Source organism: Aptenodytes patagonicus, chromosome 5 (genome assembly GCF_965638725.1).
Source record: "Aptenodytes patagonicus chromosome 5, bAptPat1.pri.cur, whole genome shotgun sequence".
NCBI classification, from domain to species: Eukaryota; Metazoa; Chordata; class Aves; order Sphenisciformes; family Spheniscidae; genus Aptenodytes; species Aptenodytes patagonicus.
The window spans coordinates 12441189-12458305 of NC_134953.1; the positions used below are offsets into that span (position 1 = coordinate 12441189).

The following is a 17117-nucleotide window of genomic DNA, read 5'->3' on the forward strand; positions in this document are numbered from 1 at the left end:
ACCATACCTCTTTACTCAAAATTCACAGCCCACATCCTCAGGAGTAATGGATATCAGTTTGGAGAACTCTTCCCCATGTTGTGGCCAGTATTAGTGCCCAGCTACATACTGTTCGTAGTTCTATTTCTTTTTTCAAGACCTATACGGATCTTGTGTCTGTCTGTTGTACACAGGAAGAAATATTTGGATCTTCTAAGAGAAACACTGGAAAAAATTTTGGGCAGGATTCAGTGTGGGGGCTGTCAGCTGAACCCTACAGCAGAGTGATGCTCTTTTCTTTTTTTTTTTTTTTTTTTTAATATATATTGGCTTGGATGTGATGCAGCCAAATAAGTCTGATTTGCAGGGAAATACAGCAAAACAGCTCAGCACTTCCTTGTACAGCATCCTGTTGCTGTGACAAATTGTTTCACGACTTGGTTACGTTCCCCCACCATCTCTAATGATGTTTGGCAATAGGATGCTTTAGCACTCTATGATAACAAGATCATCAGAATTCTGATGAGATGGTTTTCCAAGGCAGAAATTAGTTAGAATAATCTGTCACTCCTACTTGTTCCTTTCAGGGAGTTGCAGTATAGTAAAAGAAATGTCCTGCTGTTTTCTGTATTAGACTAACTAGTCTGGCTTAGAACCTATGGAGGCAGTAGACAAAATGGAGCAACTTCACTGACTCCAGCAGTTACTCTGGACCAGCGCTGTTCCAAATGAGATGTTTTTGCTTTATCTGCTGCTTGACTTGTTACACAAAAAATGATTCTTCATTTGTAGTTTCTTTTGTTTCCTAGTCCATCAGGAGATTCTGAGAACAGTAGAAATCACGTGGAAGCAGCTCATTTCTCAGAGGCGGCAGGCTCTGGAGGACACTTACAAGATGGATCTTTCTGTGAAAGGAAATGACAAAGAAAGGGACATGAAGATAACAGACATCACTCCTTTATGGGAAGAAATCATGACAAAAGCTTGGCAACACTTGATAGGTCTCTGTGCTTTTATGGAACACATTGTAGTAAGCAAAGACATTGCAGTAAATGCAGTGCTTAATGGAAAGCCACTGATTCCTTGGTTATACCCTTCCTCTGCATATCACCTGCTAGATAACGCAGATTCTCAGTTTCTCCCATCCAGGATTATGATTGCTTTCTGTGTCATGCTGCAGCCCTTCTGTAATCATCTGGTGGTGTTGTAGGGCTCGTGCTGTACTGCAAGAAAGAGAAATCTCCTTAGACAATTGTATCCCATCGGAGAATTTAAAAGGGAGGATATTTGGGTGAAGAATGGCATCCCAATGTGTGTAGACCTGCAGGGATTCAAAGTTCATGTCTGTATAATGACACTGGTCTATGGCAGACCTCTGTGAGGCTTTTAAATAAAGACTTGAGAAGTACATGTTAATTCAGTGCTTCGCTTATAAATAGGAGGAGAAGCCAGCTGGAGTGAGGCACTGCCATGTTGTTGTGTCTTGTGTAATGTGGATACAAACCCTCTACCTTCCCACAGGCTCAACTTCAAGTCTTACAAGCTTTTTTTTCCTGTTCTGGCCCACAGCATCTGAAAAGAAGATTCTCCAGAATAAAGCAGGGCCAGGCCTGCCATGGAGCAAGCACAATTCCTGGAGCGAAAGCCTGTCTTCAGCTATTAGATTGATGCCTGGTCGAAACACAAAGGAAACGACATGCAAATCTGAGGTAACTTCTGCTTTTTGTCTTTTCTGGCTCTGTCACCAGCTCTGCCTTTGATATGGCTCTGGGGAGTTTGTCTGGTCTTGGGAGACTTCTGAGTATGTCTGTTGACATGTTCCACTGTAAACTATTGCAGTTAAGGTTCCTTTTCTAGACTGCTAGAAATAATCACTAAGAAACAGTCACTGATCTGAAGAACTTCGGTTGGCAACCTTAACATATAATGTATTAATGCATACTTTTTGCATGAGGCCTAACTGTTGCACTTGAAATGAAAACCCTAAGCAACCCGTGTGTGCTTGTGCTCACAGGGCTCTGCCTGGGTCAGAGCAAGGTGAGGAGATGCTGGCTTTGCTGCTGCTTTTGACTTACATCGCTTATGTAAACCTTGTCCTTCAGACACTGAATTAGTAGAAAGGATCAGGTATTACCATAGTACTGTCCTTTCATTTTCTACTCAATATGAAGTATTAAAGGTCCAAATTTTAGTTTAGCCTCAAGAGATAAGGAGACAAGTGCTTATATACACCAGGGATGGGTCTGGAGGGTATGCAGCATTCCTACTGCCAGCAATGCAGCTGGCCTATCTTTTCCATGTGTAAGCTCCTCTGCTGAGAGAGAGGGCCATTTCCATGTTTTTGCTGGGCACTTGTCAAGAATACAAATAAAAAGCACCAGTTAGATGTTACTTGTTTAAGTGTGCTAGGGCTAGAGTAACCAGCTACAGGGTAGGGCAGCAGTGCATTGACAGAATATTCAGAGCTTTGGACTGAGCTTGTGTTATTGCAGTGCTGAACATATTAAGGTCTTTTTTTTGTCCTGCTGAGGAGACAGTGAGTCTGTTACAGCATCAGTTTAAGGAGTCTTAACCCTTTAGCTCAAGCTGTAGCAGGCTGCAGCTTTATCCCCAGTGATGACTGATTCACTTCCAGGTGTGTTGATCAGGAAGGCTATGATACACAAGTAATGTGTCTGATAGTACCTTATTGAGCTGCAACTTTTTTCGCAGCATGCCACAGCATCTTTCTCATTCCTTAAAATCACTTTGCTGCTTACAGAGTGAGCAAGTTCTTCGCAGGTACATATGTAGACTGTGATGTCATACTGCAAGAGCATCGAGTATTTGCCCTGGGGTCTGTTTAATTATTTTTTAAAATTAATTTTGATTATTACAGCTGATTACACCTCAGTGAGCAATGTAATTGATATTTGTAAATGTATCCCAAGGAACATTTTGTACAACATGCTTTTTGCTGTTGAAGGTTAAAGACTCCGTTATTGGTTTTTCCCTAAATATGCCCACATCATTAGTTCCTCCAGTGAAAAGGTTGCCATCTGGAAAAGGCAGCACGGAGACATTATTCAGGCACAAGTGCATGAAATTGGTGTTTCTGCATCTTCTGTCTCTCTTCTGCAAGGAAGCGGCTTATAATTAAAGGAGCTGGGTTTGGAGGAAACATTACTCATTTGGTGTTATTCCTTATCATGTCAAGGACTGACAGCTCCACAGCTCTGATAAATTGTTCCTCTCAATGAGATGCGAAGCTACAGTTCCAAATGTTGTTCTCCACTCTCCCTCTCCCCTTTTCTCCCTCCAGCCTATCTTTGAAAGAGTTTGATGCACTTTTCAGACGGATGAAATCTAAGGGGAAGAAAATTAATTTCTTTGTTCCCCAACAGCCCTCTTTCTTCATAGACTTCACAAGCAAGTTATAAGGTGGGATTTTCAGTATCAAAGGAAGTTGGGAGCACAAGTTATATTAAAAGTAAATGGTATTTGTGCTTCTAACTCGTATTTTTGACCTTACTTTGGTAGTCACTTTAAAGGTGCTGTAATGTGATTTTGTATCATTTGCGGTGTCTCAGGTGCCTTCTGTATTCACTTGGGAAAAATCTTCAGATACTGGCCTCTGTCTTCACTAGTGCCAGTTATGGACCTGTGTCCTACAGCGATAGGCACCTCCTTGAAACATTGAGATAAAAGGAAAAGTAGCAGTATGAACTACATAGTGAGAGACAAAGCCTTTAAATCCCATAGTAAAATAAAAATCTTTGCATTTACTGGGAGCTAAGCACAGTTGTTCCTAACTGAGCAAAGCTTATTAAATTTGAGAAAAGTGCAGAAATTCAGACAGGATTTCAAAGTTTTCCTCAGTAGAAAGAAGAAATGTGTTGGTTACTGGGTTGTTAATCTGATTCCTTTATAGACTGAAAATAAACAAAGTTGAAGCAGTAGTATCATTTGCTGCAGATTTAAAAAAAAACAAACAACCCCCCCCCCCCTCAAAACTATCAACTTTTTCCCTGTTGTCATTTACAAGATAGCAAGAGTGCTTTTGAGACCCAAACCTCAATCTGGAAGAAACAGCAAAATTCAAACTATTCACTCCAGCAAAGGATCAGGCCCCATGTTTCTGCTGTACTTTCACTCGGGATCTCCAGCATCAGTGAAGCCAATTCCCTGCTATTTGGTGGCAAATGTCAGAATTAACAATCAAATGCAGCTGTGTTTTCCCCATATTTCTGAATCTACTTTTCTATCTCATGCTCTGCTCTGGGCTTTGTCTGGAATGCATGATCGTTCAGAAAGGAGAGTGTGACCACATCTCTGGTAGTAGAAGGGTGGTGATCTGCTATGGTAATTGCTATCTTGTGCTTTCTTGGAAGTCTGAGTAGCCATGCAGGAGCAAGAGGAGGACCGTACAAAGTCAGATTTTTTTAATGCTTACAGGTGACAGAGTTGGGTAAGTTTGCCGGCAGGAGGGTCTATAAGACTCTGAATACAGTGCCAAAGGTTTCCAAATCATTGACTTTCCTGTTTCAAAGCGAGCCTTTTGATCTCTTGCTCTTTTTCCTCCCTTCCTCCCCCAGTCCCACTCCCCCTCAATTTTGCTGTCAGAATCTAGGATATGTATTTAATTTTTAGGTTAGTGATGACTGTTTTTGTCGTCTTCAACAAGGGACCACTATGACAACCATATTTCAGTAAATTGTAAAGCAGTCAACAGCTACCATGCAGTGTCCTGAGGCTCTTCCTGAGGATGAGTGCCTGAGCAAGGTTACAAGCAGCATACTTTTAACTAGCGTAAGACACACTGCCTCAGGGCTGTAGATATAGTTGTTATGCTTTACAAGAAATGCAGAGCCTCCTGAGTTCTACAGCAGGTCTGATCATGCCTGTCCTCTCCTGTTTTGGCTCATTAATTACATTTCTCTGTGCCAGATGCCCATATACCTTGAGAGAATGAAATAGAAAAGGTCTTTTTAATCCCAGTCTTCAGAATGAAGAGGTTAACAGAGACCTCCTAACTTGTAATTGCAAACCCAGAAACTTTATGGTAGGATTTTGGTCAGCAAATGTACACTTGTGAAGACAGCTATAGATAAAGAGCCAGCATCTGACCTCCTTTGTGCTGGTTTTGTCACTCTGTCCATTGCAAGAGAATTCCTTCTAGTTAAGTGATGGGAGAATGCAGCCTTTGAACTCTAAGAATTTTTGAACAGTTTGATGGATATCTTGGTTTCTGCTCTGCTGCCCTCAGTGCATGCAAGGTCACTGCAGAGCTAATGGCAAAAAAAGTATTTAATGGTGTAGCTCTGCAAACCAGAAAATACAAGGTGTTTAGTTTGGCTTGACTGGGAGTGATTCATTTTTCTTTAGTTGGCTTTGTAGTAAGAACCCATCTCTTGTGCTTACTTTTGTAAGCATCAGGCAGATTGTTAAACCCACAGCAAATCTGTAAAAGATAACTGCATCAATGTGTCAGTGAGAGACGCCTTTGTCTCTGTGGATAATTTTCTGAAGTCAGGAGCTCCAAGAAAAGACCTCTTGGCTGAGACTTAAGTCACTGTCAGACACAGAATCTACTTCAGTTCCTTTCGAAAATTCTTCCTCTTAATTTTTTACAATGTAATATTTTATTTATTTATACTGATGGCTAAGCAGTCTTGATGTACCTGCTGAAAAGAAATTGCAAGATCATTAACTAGTTTAGGAAAGTGAGTTGTACGTCGTAATCACTGAGCAAGAAGATAGTGATATGACCAAGGACCACTTGAATTCTACATAGTTTCCTAACAACAGATATCCTTGGTTAAAGTAACAGTAAATGTCTCTCTGGCAAGCTCCACTGGAAGTTGTCTGTCGAGTCCTGCCTCTATAGATTCCCAAGAGGAAGAATCAAATCTCTTCTAGGAGTTAATTTTGAAGTTTCTTTTGAAGTCTGAGAAAGACATAAGCATGTTTCAAACAACATGTTATTTCAAAGACTTTGGAGTTTCTTTAGTTTTAGATTTACAGGAGATTTACTTTTTTAGTTTTCTCATGTGTTTATTCACCAGGCTTTTCTCTTAGCCAGCAGCTAAAAGTGTTGTTGCTACAGAAAATTATTCATTTGTTACACCAAGAATGACAATCTTTTCAAATTCCACAGCCAGCAAAAAAATTTAAAAAAATTGTTTCACATGTAACACTCATTCTTAGGATAAATATGGCTAGTATACCTAGTATCTCTAGTGATTCACCTGTGGTGGTAATACACTGTGTTTTGAGACATATTTAAACATAAAATTGCCATTGAATTTCCATGGTTTGAACTACAGGCTTAAATTCCTTCCGTGCTGGAAATGTAAATCTCTACATCAACACTTACAGGAGTTTTTTAATGTGTTTTATACAGCGCTAGGACTTAGTTACCTAGTACAAACAATAGCTGCATCACAGATACAGAATTAGTCCTGTCTGGGGCAGGGCTGTCACCCCACGAGTCCATCAGGAAAGAGCACTGGGGCTTCATTCATTTTATCAGCTTTTCAACTTTACTGAGTTTAAAAAAGCAAACATATAATGATATTTCTTTGAAAAGTGCATCATTTGTGTAACATCTTTATCTTCATAATAGAAGGATAATTAACATCACTAATTATCTAATTAAGTTCATTAACTATCCACCAACAGTGCACCATGAAGTTGACATTATGTTCTTCTGTCAACAAGCACTTTGATTTCTTAGGAAGTAATTAAAATGTAAATTAGCATGTCATTAAATGCACAAGGGAAGTTTGGAATCAAATATTCATTTCAAACTGCTCATAGCACACATTTTTTTTTTTTTACTTCAATGAAAGCAGGCACTTTACTATTAATGATGTATATTAAACAATTTCCATTATAATATTATTGTCTTGTTTAATAACTGGCTCAAAGCTAAATTACAGTATGTTGCAGCAAGCTGGAAAAAGTTTCTTTAACTTTGAACAAAGAAATTTTTATGTCCTCTTAAGTGGATATCTGACACACTGCTCATTTATCATTTTCAGATTGTTTACAAGATCATAAAGAAATAATTCAACAGGTCAATAAGTTAGAGAACTGCATGAAAACATAAAATGCAGAGCTATCTAATTTTACATAACACAAATCACTGAACTTTCTGAAATGTATGGGAATAATTTCCATATTCATTGAGGATAACTGTTTAACAAAGAAGTTGGAATATAAAGGTTGTATGATGATGAATACAAATTATTAGGCCGACTCAGATCCACAGGCCACTCACCCCACAGCCTGTCCCCTAAAAATCCAGTACCTGTTGCTACAGGAGATGGTGTGTGACAGCACAATGCACAGTAGAAAATTTATCCTAGCAAAGTTCTTCCTTTCTTGATTAGTATCAATTTCATCTTAAAACCTGAATACAAGAAATAATATCTCTTCCAAAACTTTTTGTGGGTAACTATTCAGAGGGAGTTTTTCCTGTGTTTTTAAACTCAGTGGTGTCCTGTGGCAATGAAGTCCCTTCATTTAATTACACATTGTATGAAAAGATGTTTTCTTTTATGTTTCCTGCATATTTTTTTTAAATATATTTTCGCCTTTCAAGCTAGAGATTGTGTCTGGTGCAGGTTTAAGCCTGGATATAGGATTTCAGTGAGTGGAGTTTAATGTTTAAAGCTGTTGGCATTGAAATCTCATCTTTCAAGAGCTGCTGGTTGCAGAGTTTTATTTTCACATAACAGGGATGATGCCAAATGAGTTGAATGGTTTTAATGTGGATGAAAGCAGAGTTTTATTTGGTTGCGGAGAACCCTAGAAACAAGTGCTAGCCACTGAAACAGTTTTTTTTTCTCTGCTGAATATATAGAAAGACAAATAATTTTTCATATTTCTTGGTTCAAATATGTCTGTTTTCTTATGGAATTTTGATGCAACATTTTATTTATAATAATTTCAGAAAGAAATTGTTTGAATTAAATTGCTTTATATGGATTGTTTGATTCAAAAGCCTGAAGTGGCAATTGAAACTGAATCAAACTTACATTTTTGTTTTAAAACTTTGGGTGGAATCAACATTCTCATCCACAGTTTCCCACAAGAAAATAGTTTTTCATTATTCATTATTTTTTAAGTTCTATATTTATTCTATTTTTAAAGACAAATAATGGATTCTTTCAGTGATGCTATTTATTATTAGAAATCTTTATAAGGAGAAGAATTGTGACCAAATTTGCTTATCAAGATGCTATGACTTTATATATGGTGTCTTGTCTCATGCAGGGAGCGGTATAAAATGTACATAGGAGTCTGGGTGCCCAGAAAATTAAGTATGAATTTCTATCAGACAGCAGGGACTGAAAATAGCTAAGAGTGCGAACTGGATGGTGGTATGTGCAAGTAGAGAACAGAAAATCGGGGGAGGTCCTAGAAATCTCTGCAAGATGAACTTAAAGGTTTCTCCTAAATGAAGGTGTAGGTTGCTAACCTGTACTGAAGTCTGTTGACTATTCATTTCTTGTTGTTCTCATCCTTGCTAGCCAAATTAAAGATAAAGCTTGGTTGTGCCTATCTGTGTCCCATTCATGCTTTCTGCTGCAGAGTAGCCTGTGGAATCCAGGATTGTTCTACAGGCACTAAAAAACTCCAGAAGTAATCTTGTCACCTTTAAAAGTGTGTCATTTTAGGAAAACTAATAATTTTAGGGGTCAAGGAAGAGATGTTTCTGTGTGTTCTGTACTCTGAGCTCTAAGCATACGCTAATGTTTACAGAATTCTTTCTTCAGCTAACAGATTAGAAGTGCACATTTTTCTTAAATAAAAGCCATAATTCAAATGTAATCAGAAAACGTCAGTGCATGAGGCTTTCAGATAAATGCATTGAGAGACTATATAATAAAGCCCTAAGTTACATACGCCTGTAGGATTTCATGGAAAATCACCATTTTAAACAGAAATGGGAAAATAGTGAGTAAGAACAAGTGAAGGAAAGAAGAGACCCCATTGCTATTCCCCATCATGCCAAAGCCTGATCTTCACCTTTCACTAGAGGTAAAAGCTAATACCTCTGCTGTCACAGGGTGGAAACGGAGCCCTCGAGAGGTTGAGTGAATTATCCCAAAGTCACAGAAGTCATTCTCAGAGATGGGATTAAAGAACAAATGTGTCTCGCCTCCCATTGTGCTTTTTTGCTATTAGGAGACAAGTTATCTGTTCTCCCAGGAATTCATCTCTTCAGTAGTATCATCTGTTGAAGGAGTGTGTGTGTATGGACACATACATATATACATCTATAGAGTTGCTATAGAAGTAGAGCTGCTTCTGGGATGCTTGAGTTTAGCTGATAAATACAGTGTGGAAGTCTCATCTCATGTACACCATACTTCGGGTGTATCCTCTTGAAACCCACCCCTGTGTGTGGGTACACTTATGATGCACTGAAATATGGAGGTTTTTCTCATTAAGTTTGCTATTCCCCAACCAACTGGCGATGCCAGGAATCCATCCATGATCCTTAGGAGCAGTTGGCACTGTGCATTAGCCTCCTAGCGGGTTGAGGCACGAAGCTTCCATGCAACACTTAACTGCTGGAACTACAGTCTGTTGAAAAGCTAAATGAATTTTGGCAAAGTAACAATAAAATCCACATGGCAATAACAATTTTGTGATTCAAAGGAGCCTGCAAACAACCCTCAGTGTGGAGAGTATATGCTAAGGACTAGGACAAACCGCTCTTTGATCTGCTAAGGAAAAGATTATCTGCCTTAGCTTAAAGCTTGTTACCTGGTGACTAATGAAACAATTTTTCCTCTTATGAAATGAACTTACTTGCTTCCTAGTGCATAGTCAATTACTTGAAAAGTAATCTGGTCACAAGATGGGTGGCTTATTGTTGCACAGGGTAGCAGTGTACCTGGTCTCTGATTCACTGTGTTAGATTTAGTAGGAGTAGTACACCTGGAGGTGTTATGCGCTTTGTCCCTGTATCTGAATACAACAGGGCTGGTGAATTGGAGACTTCACCCAGCTCTAGTAATTCATTGTAACACTTGGGTTCTTCTCTGTAAAACTGCCTTGCTAACTGTAATCCTATCCTCTGCTTGTGAGGCTGATGAAGAAGGGATTGATTTATTCTCTGTGATTTAACAGGAAAGGACCAGAAGTATTGGGCTTTAATTGCGTATGTCGGGAGGGGAAATTCTGGTTAGATGTGTGGAAGAAGGAGCATGAGAACTGAAGTGAATACAAGAAGATAGTTTTCACACCTCAAAAGAGTTTAGGCTCAAAGCTTAACTGCTGACAATCTAGCTCTGTAAATATGTAAGTCATAGTGGTTCAGGAATCTTCCATTAAAAAGATTATTGGCTTTAGATGGTGACTGCAAAAATCAATCGCTTTTGTGAGAAAGTGTCTCCTTCTTAAGTCACATCAGCGGTGACAGGAGATCCACGCTTTTAGCGCATGTAGTCCAGAGGACAGAGCTGGTTATGGGGCTGCTGAGAGGAGCAATGCTGCACCACAGGTGGATGCCATATATATACTTATATATATACTTAAGTAAAACTGAACAATTTGCTCTTTATAAAATGGCATTTTCTTAGTGTTCTATTTAATCAAAAATGCAGCTTTTCTGTTTGATTCAAGATGGGAAGAGTATATCACATTAGTATAATATCATTTTTCTCATTCTAATGATGCTCATTTCCTGTTTCCCTCTTTTGCAGTCATCACCCATAGAGGTTTTAAGCATGTTTAATTGCCATTTCTAAGGTCCAAGTGCTGGGTATCTATTATCTGTATGTTTATATATTAAATGCTTGGATTAAAGGCAAATCTGCTCCCCTTCAGTAGCAGACAACCTGTATATAAAAGTTGCGAAGTATATGCCTAAACACATCCTGAAACACCGATTTCTTGAACCAGGGTCATGAAATCTGTTTCTGCCATGCGCAAACTCTTTGCCACTGTCACATATGCTATTTACATGCAGTTTGTTGTGTCCCTAAGAGCTCCTTACCTGCTGTTCTGTTTTTGTATGCCCATGGAATACTTTCTAAAAACCTAGTGATTGCTTGAATAGCTGTAATTAGATCAAAAAACCTTCCATGTAGAATTGTGAAAGCCCAGGTTAGAGGAATAAGGTCTGTAGATTATTCCTGTGATATAAGATCTAATATCTGGTAAATCAGCTATACTAGAATACGATCTGGCACTGGGAACATAAGAGTAGAAGGGATTTGCAAATTGGTTGGTCAAATTGTTTCCCCTTCCTGCTGCTGCATGCTGTCACCATATACATCCTCTTTGTGGGCTTATCAGGCTGTTTCAAATTAGCTCAGGCTGGGTTTGCCCCATCACCCCCCTTCCCCCACAACCAAATCATAGTGGCAGGATGTTCCAGAAACTCACTTCTCTTAGTTTCCCCATCTGTAAGCTAAAGACTTTGACCTCCTTCATAAAGACCTCTGAGATGTACTGGTGAAAAACACTGTACAAGAGTAGATATTTTTGTTATAGCTGCGATGCTATATGAATGCTCTTACTGTGTGTGCTTATATATTTATAATATTTATTTTGCTCAGAAGAGCTAAAGTAGTAGACTAATATCACTAGTTCTAGTCCTCACCAACAGATGATTAAAACACATGCTTCAAAACAAGTATGTGGGTATTCTCACTATCATCCATGGGACTATTCACTTGTCACAGTGAGGGATCTGGGTATTTGGGCTTTCCTTTTGGCTCTTCCAAGTCCGAAATTATTTTGTCTTGAAGTTTATTTCTATTTATTAAGAGTTTTGGCACATACTTTTGTGTGCATGTGTGTTCTGTAATACAACACATAGCCTTTAATTTCCCAAAGAAAGCCTCAAAGCGCAGAGGTCCAATGACATAATGTTTCTTTAGGAAAGAACTATGGCATATGTGGCATCTGTATCATGCAATATGAGTTTATTATGGCAAGCCTGAATATTTATGGGGTGCAGGAGTGTTAAGTGATATATATATATAAAAAAAAAACCCCAGACATAAAACATTCCAGAGCTCAGTAGAGAATTGTTAACTTAGAAGTCACACCTCAACTTTTTTTTTTTCTTTTCAACCGTTTCTTATTACAAGCAGCCTTTCAATTGCTTTAGTTGAAAGGAATTATAGAACATCCACTCTGGGTTTTTTTGGCATGCTAATTTCTCTGTTTGCCAGCATTTTTCTCCTTGCTGATTTTACCTTTTCCCAATGCTAATCATTTTCTCTCCTATTTGCATGAGGTCTCCATGCAGCAGGAGGAGAAACGGTTTTTGATTTTGTGGTTTGGTTGTTTTAATAGGGAAATAGCTTGTAAATTCCATCACCTTTTCAAGCTCTAAATATTGGCTGGGGAATCTGAGGCAGCAAAACGACCTGATTCTACTTAGAATGTGATTGTCTAAGGCTGCAAAGTGGAGAAGTCTGTATAAAAAAGACTTAAAGCATGGTATCATACTCAGATTTTTAGGCCAGAATGGATCAATATGGCCTTTCAGTCTGCTCTTCCCTAAAATGCAGGTCATATTTCTTGCGTTTTCACCTGCATTCTGCATATGAAGCTCAAAACTTGTATTATGTTACACAATATTAACAATTGTCAAATCTGGCATATTGTTTTTGTTCAAGACAGATATTACACTGTGGCACTGTTGTATTTAATCTACTGCATAAACAGTTGCCATTGTAGGATAACCACCTACAATTTTTAATGGAAACTATTTGTTAGCAACTTGTTTGCACTAGCTCTTCATTAAGCATTACAGTGTAATTGTTCTGACTGAAAACTGAATAAATAATAGTCTGGTCTATATTCTCCATGTTTATTGGATATCTTTTTCAGGTTTTATTTTTGTTTGTTGGTTTGTTTTGAGGGTTCTTTTCCAATCACAGTTATCTCCAATTTTGTTAACTGTTCATTTCATATTCCAACCAGATGGTTTTCTTGGGGGGATGATAATCAGGGACATGTTCATCTGGTTGAAGATGGCTAGCTATAGGTCATTTGGAAGCCAAAGTGGTTAGTCTTCAGTTCACCAGATGTGGCTAGCAGAATTTTTCCTTCTTAGGACCCCTCATATGTTCCAAAGGCTAGGAGCTGGGTCACTGAAGTCAGTGAGAATCTTTCCAATGTGGATTTTGACCTTAGGGGTCTGATCGGTGACCATGAGTGAAATACAGACTATGAGCAACTTTGAAACAGCTGCCAGTAGAGCACTGACACGGCTTGAATAGCCTGTGGGTATCTGAAATGGTTGTTAATACTCGGAGGAATTGGTTGTCTATTCTGAATGGCTTTTACCCTGTGTCCACATAGAGCTGGGATCTCAGCTCTTCTCCTGTACTGAGCCCGGCTCAACAGCACAGAGATGCTGTTGCTTTCTAGGTCAGCCTTTATGGGAGTTTTATATGAATTATGGAATAGTTTTGTGAGGCCGCAACTGTGATTACAGGTTTAATGATGCTTTAAACAAACAAAAATGTAATGACTTTCATCAGTGTAAAACAGGAGCTTCCTGCAGGGAAACACCAATAAATGTGACTTCGCGGCAGGGGTACAGACCTGGCTGGCAGCCAGCAGTAATCGGCACACCACATAGACCTTGTGTGTTAACTTAATTATAGCACAGTGCAAGCAGCAGCTAGACAGTTTGCTGTGAGGAATCACTGCCAGCATGGCACAAAGTCCATGCATTTAAGTTACCCATCTGATCCATGGCTTTAGGTTGTGTGAGGCTGGGACTTCCGCAGCCAGTTTAGCCTCGTGCTGTGACTTACAGCAATCTCACCTTTGTCAGGGAAGCTTGGGTGAGCATGAGAGCCTTTGCCCGGCACTGGGGGCACTCTAACCTCTCCTGTATAATCTCAAACAGCTTCTGCCTTCTCTGCCACCACTAATCCTCAGGAATTTATCAAAGAAACAGATACTTCTGCTACTCTCTGTAATGCAGTTAATGGTCAGCCACTCTAATTCCTCCCCCCCCCCGCCCCATTTCATGGCTTTGGTGTACCTCTTGTAAGTTCCTGGGGAGGGCAAGCAATCTTATTTTGACTTCAAAATCATGTTCAAGTAAGCCTGCATCCTTCCTACACATTTGGGTGGCACATGGAATAGATATTTATGGTTATTTGGATACCATGACTTTTGGGATTCTGTTTCTTTCAGTAGTGATAAGGAGCATCATCTTGAGTCTGGTCCCAATGTGTTGTACCATTGACTTCAGGAAAAAAAACATTGGTCTTTCAGAGAGCTTTTGGTTTGGAAAATTTTAAAGCAAATATACCCAGAAGATCAGACATGGCGTCACATAGTTGTAATAGGATAGCTAGAATCTTTTTCCAGGAAATACACTGTCAAACAGGAGAATTTTTAACTGTGACTGTTTGTTAGTAAGAAGGTTGTGATACTGAATTCCCCCCAGTAGCTACTTCTCAGCAGTCACACAAAGAGATACTGAGCAAGGAGAGAAATAGATGGAGCAGCTATCCTTGTGTTTGGATAGAAAAGTCTGAGTTACAAGACTGTAGAACAGTCTCATGAGTGTTGGACAGCCTGTTAAAGTGGAGTCTTGTGCTGGTTCTTCAGTTGCCTTCATGCAATAAGATAAAACAAGCCAGTAGCTTACTCAGCAGTTGTTCAGTACTTCAGCTATATACACAGCCTTTCAGCATGCTTTGTCTTTCTGGTCAGGCGAAAAAATGTCGTGAGAACAAATACTTTACTTCAAGCCTCTTTGGGACTCAGGATTTCATAGATGGCTAGGAGAAAGGGGGGAACAAACTTAGCATATTCAAAGCTGGAAGCTTGTCTTTGATTAAAGTTTAACAGGTGAATCTGAGGAATTAGTATGATAGTGAATATCCTAGGTTGTATTTTGTTGTTATTTGCATGATGCTAGTTTGGCATCTGAGGGATTCCACTGAGTTTAATAATGTTTCTGCTGATCTTTTCAAAAGGGAGGCTCAGATAGGCAGCGCTGATTGAAATTTTCTGGTTTGTGTTCTGTAAAGGTCTTGACTATGTGAATCTTGTGACCCAAAACCTGTGGGTTTTGGTGGAGTAGGTAAGAAGGAGTCAAGGAAGGCTGGACAGTCTTCAAGAATGAAATCTTAAAGGTGTAGGAGCAGGTTGTCCCCATGTACCGAAAGACGAGCTGGTGGGGAAGAAGACCAGCCTGGCTGAACAGAGAGCTTTGGCTGGAACTCAGGAAAAAAAGAAGAGGTTATGACCTTTGGAAGAAGGGGCAGGCAACTCAGGAGGACTACAAAGATGTCGTGATGTTATACAGGGAGGAAATTAGAAGGGCCAAAGCCCAACTACAAATTAATCTGGCTACTGCTGTAATAGACAATAAAAATGTTTCTATAAATACATTAGCAACAAAAGGAGGGCTAAGGAGAATCTCCATCCTTTATTGGATGTGGGGGGAAACATAGTGACAGAGGTGAGGAAAAGGCTGAGGTTTGCCTCAGTCTTTAATAGTAAGACCAGTTGTTCTCCGGGTACCCAGCCCCCTGCGCTGGAAGACAGGGATGGGGAGCAGAATGAAGCCCCCATAACCCAAGGGGAAATGGTTAGCGACCTGCTACACCACTTAGACACACACAAGTCTATGGGGCTGGATGGGATCCACCCAAGGGTACTGAGGGAGCAGGCGGAGGTGCTCACCAAGCCACTTTCCATCATTTATCAGCAGTCCTGGCTAACCAGGGAGGTCCCAGTTGACTGGAAGTTAGCAAATGTGACGCCCGTCTACAAGAAGGGCTGGAAGGAGGATCCGGGGAACTACAGGCCTCTCAGCCTGACCTCGGTGCAGGGGAAGGTTATGGAGCAGATCATCTTGAGTGCCATAATGCAGCACGTACAGGACAACCAGGTGATCAGGCCCAGTCAGCCTGGGTTTATGAAAGGCAGGTCCTGCTTGACTAACCTGACCTCCTTCTATGACAAGGTGACTCCCTTAGTGGATGAGGGAAAGGCTGTGGATGTGGTCTACCTAGACTTTAATAAAGCCTTTGACACCATTTCCCACAGCGTTCTCCTGGAGAAACTGGCTGCTCATGGCTTGGACGGGCGTACTCTTCGCTGGGTAAAAAACTGGCTGGATGGCTGGGCTCAAAGAGTTGTGGTGAATGGAGTTACATCCAGTTGGCAGCCGGTCACAAGTGGTTTTCTCCAGGGCTCAGTATTGGGGCCAGTTCTGTTCAATATCTTTATCAATGATCTGGATGAGGGGATCGAGTGCACCCTCAGTCAGTTTGCAGACGACACCAAGTTGGGCGGGAGTGTTGATCTGCTCGAGGGTAGGAAGGCTCTACAGAGGGATCTGGACAGGCTGGATCGATGGGCTGAGGCCAACTGTATGAGGTTCAACAAGGCCAAGTGCCGGGTCCTGCACTTCGGCCACAACAACCCCATGCAGCGCTACAGGCTTGGGGAAGAGTGGCTGGAAAGCTGCCTGGCGGAAAAGGACCTGGCTGGTCGACAGCCGGCTGAACATGAGCTGGCAGTGTGCCCAGGCGGCCAAGAAGGCCAATGGCATCCTGGCCTGTATCAGAAATGGTGTGGCCAGCAGGACCAGGGAAGTGATTGTCCCCCCCTGTACTCGGCACTGGTGAGGCTGCACCTCGAATACCGTGTTCAGTTTTGGGCCCCTCACTACAAGAAGGACGTTGAGGTGCTGGAGCGTGTCCAGAGAAGGGCAGTGAAGCTGGTGAAGGGTCTAGAGCACAAGCCTTATGAGGAGTGGCTGAGGGAACTGGGGTTATTTAGCCTGGAGAACAGGAGGCTGAGGGGAGACCTCATCGCTCTACAACTCCCTGAAAGGAGGTTGTAGCGAGGTGGGTGTCAGTCTCTTCTCCCAAGTAACTAGCGATAGAACGAGAAGAAATGGCCTCAATTTGCGCCAGGGGAGGTTTAGACTGGATATTAGGAAAAATTTCTTCACTGAAAAGGTTGTCAAGCATTGGAAGAGGCTGCCCAGGGAAGTGGTGGAGTCCCCATCCCTGGAGGTATTTAAAAGACATGTAGAAGTGGTGATTAGGGACAGGGTTTAGTAGTGGACTTGGTAGTGCTAGGTTAACCGTTGGACTTGATGATCTTAAAGGTCTTTTCCAACCTAAACGATTCTATGATTC

The 17117-nt window shown here is 40.7% G+C and overlaps 1 protein-coding gene across 1 annotated transcript in view; it reads left to right on the forward strand.

The window, feature by feature from the left end:
• Positions 1–17117, forward strand: part of WDFY4 (WDFY family member 4) — a 141872-nt gene that overhangs the window by 58371 nt on the left and 66384 nt on the right. The window contains exons 37-38 of the mRNA XM_076338685.1: positions 789–980; positions 1549–1688. Coding sequence (XP_076194800.1) covers positions 789–980; positions 1549–1688 — 332 coding nt within the window. The remainder of the gene's footprint in view (positions 1–788; positions 981–1548; positions 1689–17117) is intronic.